We start from the raw sequence: 8,865 nt of genomic DNA on the forward strand, positions 1-8,865 counted from the left end.
TTAAATGGAAGTGAAGTTTTGCATTACATTCCTGGTGGGTCTGGCATGGTTGCATATGACTGTAATCCCAGCTCTCAGGAGGCAGAGGCAGGAGGATACCTGCAGGTTTGAGGCCAGCCTTCTAGTCCCAGACTGGCCAGGGCTACAGAGCAAAATGACAGTCTCAAAACAACAACAGCACACACACACACACACACACACACACACACACACACACACACACATATCCCTCACCTCTGGAAATGAGGAAGCAGTGTTGGCTTTACCACAAAAACTGAGGCCAGGAGAAATTACAAAACAGGAACCATTAAGAGAAAGAGGGAAGGCAAGTGAGCCCACAGGTCTCTTCCCTTTCTGCTGCGCCCTTAAACACACCTAGATGTATCTTTCTCCAAAGCCCTCCGCTGCACGCTGAGGCTGGCTCTCAGTTCGCTCCTGCTAGAACTACCTGCTTCCCTGACCACCAACGCCAGCTTCTCTGACATCAGCATACCTCCACATGACACCTCAGCCCCATCCTCAGGAGAATCCACCAAAAACAGCTTACTACCCACAGGGTATGCTTTCAAAATTGACCCCAAATCTGAGGGGTTTGGTCCACTCCTAATAGACTTCACTCATTCCGTGGTTTCTATCGGTTCCTTCTTGTTTTCTAGTGTGTGTACTATTTTTTTCCAAATCCTCTAGCATGTTAATCCATCATACATTTCTACTGTTGAAGAGCATTTCTATGCAGGGGCAGATGTTGGAGAAAGTGGCCTGGAGGGGAAGACTGTGTCTTTTTAACCCTGACCTCATTTTCAGCAGTTCCTTGAAAGCAAAAGAGCATATCCACCCACCTCTGCCAAGGGCTGCTGTCCCTAACAAGATGCTATTCCTTTGAGGATTCTCATTGTGTGATTTTTTTTTAAAGATTTATTTTATGAGGGTTTTGCTCCCATGTGTGGCCATGTATCATGTGCATGTCTGGTGCCTATGTGTGCCTGGTCGATTTGGAGGTCAGAAGAGGGTGTTAGATTCCCTGGGACTGAAGCTAAGGACCGTTATCAGCCTCCATGTGGGTGCTGGGAATCAAACCCAAGTCCTTTGCAGGAGCTATGCTCTCAACTTCTGGGCCACTTCACCAGCCCTATTTATGTATTTTGAAATGATCTCATGTAGCCCAGGCTGCCTTCCAACTCCATATCCTGCCCAGGAAGACCTGGAACTTCTGACCCTTTGGCCTCCTCCTTCTGAGCTATCTAATTCTCAGCTCTGTGCTCATCCTTCTAATGCAAAGCAAGGTTATTCAGACATTAATTCATTCATAGAGGTTGGCCCAACATCACTCTTGTAATTTTGTTTGCAAACATAAGAGGCCTGAGGATGGCTCGGCCATTCTGCTGACGTCTGTCTAGCCCAAGAGGCAAGTGCTAAGTGGGTAGGTGTTCTCTTTAGAATTGTGGCAATGAAAGATTAGATTCAAGCTTGTTTAACAGCAGCACCCTCAAAATCAACACACTGGATCCACATCTGACTTTATTGAAATGCTGCTGTAATGTGCGTTATATTGTTAAACTGTGTGTGTTCTCTGAATTCCCTGAGAAGCTGGACCTAGGATCAGGGTTGTCCTGACCTCATTTCAGACCCAAGCATGTTTGTCTCAAAAAGTCCTCCAAGGTTTGGGGATAGGTTCCCCACCCCAATCTGTGACCAGGGCTGGGGCTGGGGGTTGTCGGAGAGCAGAGAACAGCTAAATAGCCCAGGAATTAAAAACCCAGTGTCCTTCAGAACAGCTTAGAAATTAAACCACTTCCATCCAAGGTCACTATTATTTATCCCAAAATGTGAAGGTGCCTGCAGTGAAAAGGTGTGTGTGTGGGGGGGGGGGGGGCTGGAAGTTCAGCAGTGGATGTTCATCCACAGAGAGAAAGCTCAATTTGAAGTCCAGGTAACACCTCAACTTCCCAGCCAGTTTCTGCAGGAAGTCCTGAGCATTGAATCTGATGACAGTGTCTCTAGCAGTTATTTGTTCCTTTGTCTGGAAGCCTCAGCCCAGGGCAACTCTGCCTGGGACTGAATCTGGTCGCCTTAACGGGGCTTTCCCAGTTGGTTTCTGTAGGCTGCTTTGAGCACCCAATGTGACGATGTTTTGTATCCCTCTTTTACTACCTAATAAACTCATTCAAAACTGAAAATCATTTGTCAGACTGTACAAAGGTTACCTTACAAAGAGAGGATTTTTCTTTTCTTAATAAAGCTGGGGCACTTCCAGTGGTTTTCATATTTTCCATGAAACAAACTTCAAATGTCCTCTTTACATTTCTTGTGCGTTTTACTATTCTGTATGAGCTTATTTTCAATTGAAAAAACAAACAAGCAAACCCTAACCCTTAAAATTTGTAAGATGCATTCTCTCCACTTATCCTTTAAGACTGGATCTTTCTCTGTAGCCCAGATTGAGCTGGCACTCATTATGTAGCGCAGACTGGCTTTTATCTCATGACGGTCCTCCTGCCTCAGCTCCCTGAGAGCTGATATTACAGGTATGAGCTACCAGTCTGGCTAACTCTCATGTCTAGAACCTAATTTTCTTTGCATCTCATTTTATGGAAGAGTGAATGGCTTTTAACTTTAGGCAACAGTGTTGGCCTTCTGGGTCAGTCCTTGAGAGAGAGAGAAAAGAGATGAGCATGTAGGATATGGGAGAGAAATAAGATACCAACACTGAGGTTTATTCTGTTCGGATTGGGTTGAGGTCATGTTCACTGATGTACCTCCCGCTTCCTTCCTCTTTTATGTGCACCTGGCTTGTGTGCAGTGGTTCCTCAGACTTTCTCCTCCTACAGGGGCCCCCAGGAAGCTGCACTCTGGCTTCTAGACTTACTTTGAATCTCCATCAGAGTTACTGAGGAAATAACTGGTTTGTGAGTCTTGCAGTGTCCAGACAAGAAAATGGGGTTCAGCTTGCCTCTTTGTGCAGAGATCAAAGCCCACACATCTCTGGCTCAGAGGAGAGATGTTTGGGCAAGTTTTCCCTGGGACTAGAAGGAAGGGCTGGGAGAGCAGAGAAAATGGGGGAAGCCGATGAGTCCACCCAACTGTGGACTGACTGATCTGACTGGCCCTGCTGTGGAAGTGTGTGGAACAAGCTTCTGCAGGCCCCATCCCAAGGATGGGAGAGGAACAACAGGTCATGACCATGCTCACTCCTGTCACCCCAGCACTTGAGGCACTGAGTCAGGGGATCACTGTGAATCTGAGCTTAGCCTGGGCTCCATAGTCAGACATCATCTCCAGACAAACAAAGATGCAAACATGGATGGAAAAGGGCACATTTCTCTCTCTGTTCCTGCCCTACATAGTCATAAGGTGCCCTGCCTCAGGCTAAAGCCCTCCCCTGCAGGCTTGTAAGAGCCCCGTGTAAAGTCTGCAGTCAGAGATGCGCTGAAGTGGAAAGCAAGACATTGTGCAGCCTGAGCAAGGCATGAGGCACAGTAGGGCACACCTGTGAGAAGCTGGCGCAAGTGGCCAATGGCCCTGAAGAATAGCTAAGAAACAACAAAACATGAATGCAGGGAACAACTGGAGATTTCTCAGATCCAAAGCGGTCCTTCTCTTTTACCCCCTTGAACATCAACTTGGCCTCATTCTGATTTGGCCTGTGTTCTCCCCTCCCAACTCTCCCCACCACTCTACCCTCCACTTTGGGGAGAGTGTCTTATTATGCAGTTCTGGCTGACCTGGAATTTGCTGTGTAGCCCAGGCTAGCCTCAATTTATGGAGATCATCTTTCCTCTGCCTGGGTTAAGGTGTGTGTCACCATGCCTGGCAGATTTGGTACTCTGAGTCACCACTCATCTAGAGCACTCATTAAGGAGACATATTGTGTGTGTTTGGCCTAATAGTCTCCATTACGAGCTCCTTGGGGACGGGAGGTGAGTCTCATCTGTCATCACATCCACTCCCTCAGGCCTAGCACAATTCTTTCTTGATTACATGGCCACCTAAATCCCAAACTGGAACCCTGACTGGAAGGCCACACATGGGAACACACTCACATGGAATTCATAGTATGCCGATGTATGTGAGTGCGCATGCCACAGCACAGAGTAGAGGTCAGAGGACAACTTTGTGGAGAGTGGAATCGGGTATCTCTCTCCACCCCTGTGAGTCCCAGGGATCGAACTCAGGCCAGTCTCATGCCCTGTGAGCCTTTCCGGTTGAACAATCCCACTGGCCCAGGTGTATTGATTCATGATTTCAAATTATGAATTAAGATGGTGGTCACTTGAGTTTCCGGAGGCTCTTGAGGAGAACCATGCTTCAGTAGCTGGCCAGCTCTCATGCTGGGCCCACTGCAGCACCTGCCAGACTGATGGATGGACAGATGTCTTTCAGAGCAGGACAGTCTCTCAGGGATTTGTTTGTTCTGTTTTCAAACCTCAATCAAAAGACTTCCACAACTTCCCCCCAAAAGATTGACACATGTCATGTGATATCTAGAACAGTGTGGACAGAGTTACAAGTTTGGTTTTACACAAACATTTCCCCATAATTTCACTACCTCTCTCTTTTTAAACAATATTAAGTAAGTTCCTCTTTTGCCCTAGTACGAAGAAGCAACATCATAACTCTAGCAATAACTCACCAACCACCCTTTAAAGTTAAAAATTCAGCACACAGGAGCAATTAGAACACTGCTTAAGGACAACGCGACCGTGTGACCCTATGAGTGTGGTGGCTCATGACTTTAAGTACAGTACTCAGGAAGCAGAGGCAGGCAGATCTCTCTGAGTTCTGGGTCAGCCTGGTCTACACAGTGAGCTCTAGGCTAGCCAGGGCTACACATTGATAACTTGTCTTTAAGAGAATAAAAGATAATAAAGAACTTCCATGCTACAAATAAGCCCACGGAGCAACCCTGAGACCCACTAGTAAATTCAGAGTTAAAGCATTCATTGAGACTGGACTCAGCCAGCAGTCGGCCATGACACCTCAAGGAGACTAAATGACATCCAGGACAGTAAGAGCACATTGGTGAGGCTTGGCAGTGTGGCCAGGCAGATGCCCACCATTAGTTAGATGGCCCAACCAGACAAGTGCTACCCAAATGGGTGCTCCCACCTGCTGATTCCAGTTTCTTCTGAGGGCAGATGAGTCAGACCCCCAGATGTAGAACCCAATATGTGTGTTTTGCTACAGGAGCACCCAGTCAGCCTGACAGTTATATTTCTAATGAATAATTAACGATGAGCCTGGGAACAGACTTGGGTGTGTATCAGGGTGAATTGGCTCCCATAGATCTGATCACATCTGCCATGCTGCAAATACTGACTTCTGGAGTCTTGCCCTGCAAGGTTGACAGCCAGATGAAGAACCAGTTTTACAAAAGAATGTGCTACACTCTGAGTCTCAGAGAGGTTGACTCTCTCTCCAGTGATCATCCGACTCTGCCATTCATTCCATTAAGAGGGTTATTCTCGATTGGCAAGAGTTGGGGAGGCTCCATAGTAGAGGGTATGTTTTAACATTTATGGGGACCTGGGTTCAATTCCCAGTTTTGCACACATGCACACATGCATGCATGCACAGTAAAACCATACATACAAGGATGTTCTGAAAAATACTTATGGGCTTTTCAGCCTTCAAGGACAGGTCCTCTGCCACCTGGAACAATATGAAGAGGTGGCTGTAATATCATTTGCCAATTTCTAGAATAAAAAGAAACCCAAAATGAAAAATAAAAGAAGTGAGCCAGTAAGATGGCTTAGGGGGTGTCTGTCTGGGGTGAATATGTGTTAGTTCACCTCTCCACAGGAAAAGTGAGGACAAAATCTGACTAAGCTCAGTATTAAGCTAGGTGCTTAAGGGAGCACAGGGAGATAGATAGCAAAGTCCCTGCTCTTTACGATTCAAAATTGACGCAATCTACCGGAAGTTTGAGAAAGCTCCACTGAGAACCAACATTAATACTAACAGATGAATAAAGAGGAACAAAGGGAATTACATGTGTTCAAAGAGCCATCACAGCATCCTGAACTATCCTCAAACCCATGCTGAGGAGCCTTTCAGGACTGCTGGCCACAGTAAGGAACCAGTAACTTCTCAGGACTGAAAGGGGTGTGGGGGGGGGGAGGGGGGAGACCAAAGAACATGCAGCTCAATCAGGGGAGACACCAGTTGCTTCTGGACCAGTGCCTTCTCATCCCACGGGCCAGGGCTTACTGGAAAGATGCCTGACAAGTAATGTGTGACAAGTGACTGGAGCAGATGTTGAAAGCAAATGCCTCAGAATCCCCCAGGGTGCAGGTGCTTGTCACTGGAAGATAGCAAGAATCAGCGATTTTGGGAAGGAGACCCTGCCCAAATCCCACCCTATTCTTGGGCAAGGCCAGCATGGAGAAGATTATGAAATCAAATTAATCCTCTCCAAATTTGACTTTTGGAGTCTTCCAAGTCTGCATAACCCAACAATTCATTTTGGTCTTCTTGCAAATGGAAGGATGAGATTGGAAGGACGCTTGTTGAGACCTGCTTTACTGACAGGAAGGATTACACCAGTGCCCTCTGGCAATTCAGCTGTCTTATCTTTATGCAAATTCCTGACTTCCTCCCCGTCCCAGCTCTTTGGGCTGTAGAATGGAGATTTTTATCCTCTTGGGTTATGAGGCCATTGGGAGGCAAGAACATAGTTCCCTTCTGTCCTGTCCCTGTCCCGAATCAAGCTGACATTACCCGTTTGCGATCGATTCTCTTAAGCCAAAGTCGCTTGCCTGCCTGTGGAAGCAGAACCTAGGCCGGCCTCAAATCACACCTCTGTCCGATCTGGGTACACATACGTAGATGTTGACAGACCCCTAGTTTCCCGCCTTAAATGCCACCGCTGATCTACGGCAGGGCTGGAGCGCAACCCGCCAAGCTCCCCACCAAGCAGTGCGACCCAAGACGCCCCTGGGTGTAAACTTGCTGGGACTTTGGCCAGCCGCGGGCGAGTGAGGGGGGTACGGCCCCCCGTCCTCGGCCGCTCGTTCTGCTCACCTGTTGATGTAGGCTCCAGGGCGGCTGCCCAGGAAAGCTGCAGTAACAACGGCAGCAGCAGCAGCAGCGGCAGCGGCGGCGGCGGCGGCGCGGGCGGCCCGAGGCTCCTGCCGGGACTGCGGTGGGACATCGCTCCTCCGCTGTGACCTCGGCCCGGGCTGGATTAGGTCCCGCTGGCGCCGGCGGTGACAGCTGTTGCAAGAGCCGCACTTGGGGGTGGCAGTGGGGCGTTGCGTTGCAGAGGCCTGGGCGATCTTAACTTTCTTCTGGCATTAGTTTTGCCTGTTTGGGCGCTTCGCGTGGCCTTGGGAACCAACCTTCGCCCTTCTGAGCCCCAGGCTGGGATAGGCGGATCCTTTCCGTCTCGTCTGACCCTCTAGTCACCTGTGGGCCGGGCCGGGAGAGTTCTCAGTAGCGCTTTTGGGAAGTTCAGGGGCTGCGCTGCTTCTGGCCACCTCCTGCAGGTTTGGGGCTCAGGGCTAAGGAATCAGTTCAAGGTGGCCTTGGCCCCTGTGGCAGCAGATGAGGTACCCCAGGCAGCTTTGGGTCGCATGCCTCTGCCTACACGCAGATCGGATTCTGTGGCCTTCTGTCTTCTCGGGTCCCTCATGCGTCAGGAACCAGGGCCTCTTGTGCCAGCTTGTCTAACCTCAGGAGCTCGACACCTCCCGGCCTTGGCTTCATTGGCTGGAACTGATTCACACTGGGCTGGAAGCAGATCTACCCCTGACCCTCTATAGAGACCCATTTCTGGGCAGGGCTCACTGAAAGTAACATTGTGAGTTGGTCCAGGGTGCCCTAGGTGACATTGTGAAGTAGGCAACAGACTTCAGGCTGACTGGACGCAGTTTTTGCCACCGGACCCCGTTAAGACAGCTAAAAGCAAGCCCCTACAGGTAGGCTTGAAATCCCAGCATTCCGGAGGCCGAGGCTGGAAGTCTGAGGTCAACCTGGGCTACAGAATGAGACTTTGTCTCCCAAGAGCAAACAAAACAAAATACTAGGTAAATAAATAAATAATACCAAATAATAAAGAAGTAATACCAATGAAGGAGTACTTTTGCTAGAGGAACTACAAATACATTTGTAATTATTAGAAATGACACATGTGAAGTATGGAATGCAAATCACAGTTTTGTTTGGTGGCATTTATTCAATGGAGGGAGAAGCTGAGGGCAATGTAGGGACTGTGCAGAAAATAAAAATGAATGCAAATTGAACCTTTGGGTCCTGTGGTGCACACCTGATGAATTGTGTCCCCTCAAATATTCCAGGCATGTCTCCATGTCCCAGCCTCGGTAACCTTACTGACCCTCCTGATCCAAGGAGCCAACTGTTTGGAGGATATGACTAAGGAGGTGATTCTCTGAAGGCGCCTAATGGGAGCTGGGCTCACTCACCTGATAATTTGCTGGCTGTGTGCATATTTATTGTCTTCAGTGTTCCAGGATTAGAGCCCTATATGACACCTTGTCCTTACAGAACCCCATTTGAGTTGAGGAAGTGACTATTCCTATAAGCAAATTAATTGGATTAGACTTTCTCAACCTCAATACTGTTGAAATTCTGGCCCAGTTATTTTTTTGGTGTGTGAGTGTGTGTGTGTGTGTGTGTGTGTGTGTGTGTGTGTGTGTGTGTGTGTGTCCTGTGCACTCTGAGGCCTTGCACACAATCATTAAAAATGCTCCAGATGATGTCCAGTGTTCCCCTAGCTGAAATACTGTCCCTAGCTGCTGAGCTCCGTTGATGTAAGTTGTGGTACATTTGGACACATTTAAATTGTGGAGGTTTTAAACATGGAGAATAGTGACAGCAAACTCTACATTAGAATCCCAAGGATATTGG

The 8,865-nt window shown here is 48.3% G+C and overlaps 1 protein-coding gene across 1 annotated transcript in view; it reads right to left on the reverse strand.

The window, feature by feature from the left end:
• Nucleotides 1-7,280, reverse strand: part of Plbd1 (phospholipase B domain containing 1) — a 56,477-nt gene extending 49,197 nt beyond the window's left edge. Inside the window, exon 1 of the mRNA XM_036182426.1 lies at nucleotides 7,021-7,280. Coding sequence (XP_036038319.1) covers nucleotides 7,021-7,150 — 130 coding nt within the window. The 5' untranslated portion in view covers nucleotides 7,151-7,280. The remainder of the gene's footprint in view (nucleotides 1-7,020) is intronic.
• Nucleotides 7,281-8,865: the final 1,585 nt, after the last annotated feature.

This window comes from Onychomys torridus, chromosome 3, assembly GCF_903995425.1.
Source record: "Onychomys torridus chromosome 3, mOncTor1.1, whole genome shotgun sequence".
Lineage (NCBI taxonomy): Eukaryota > Metazoa > Chordata > Mammalia > Rodentia > Cricetidae > Onychomys > Onychomys torridus.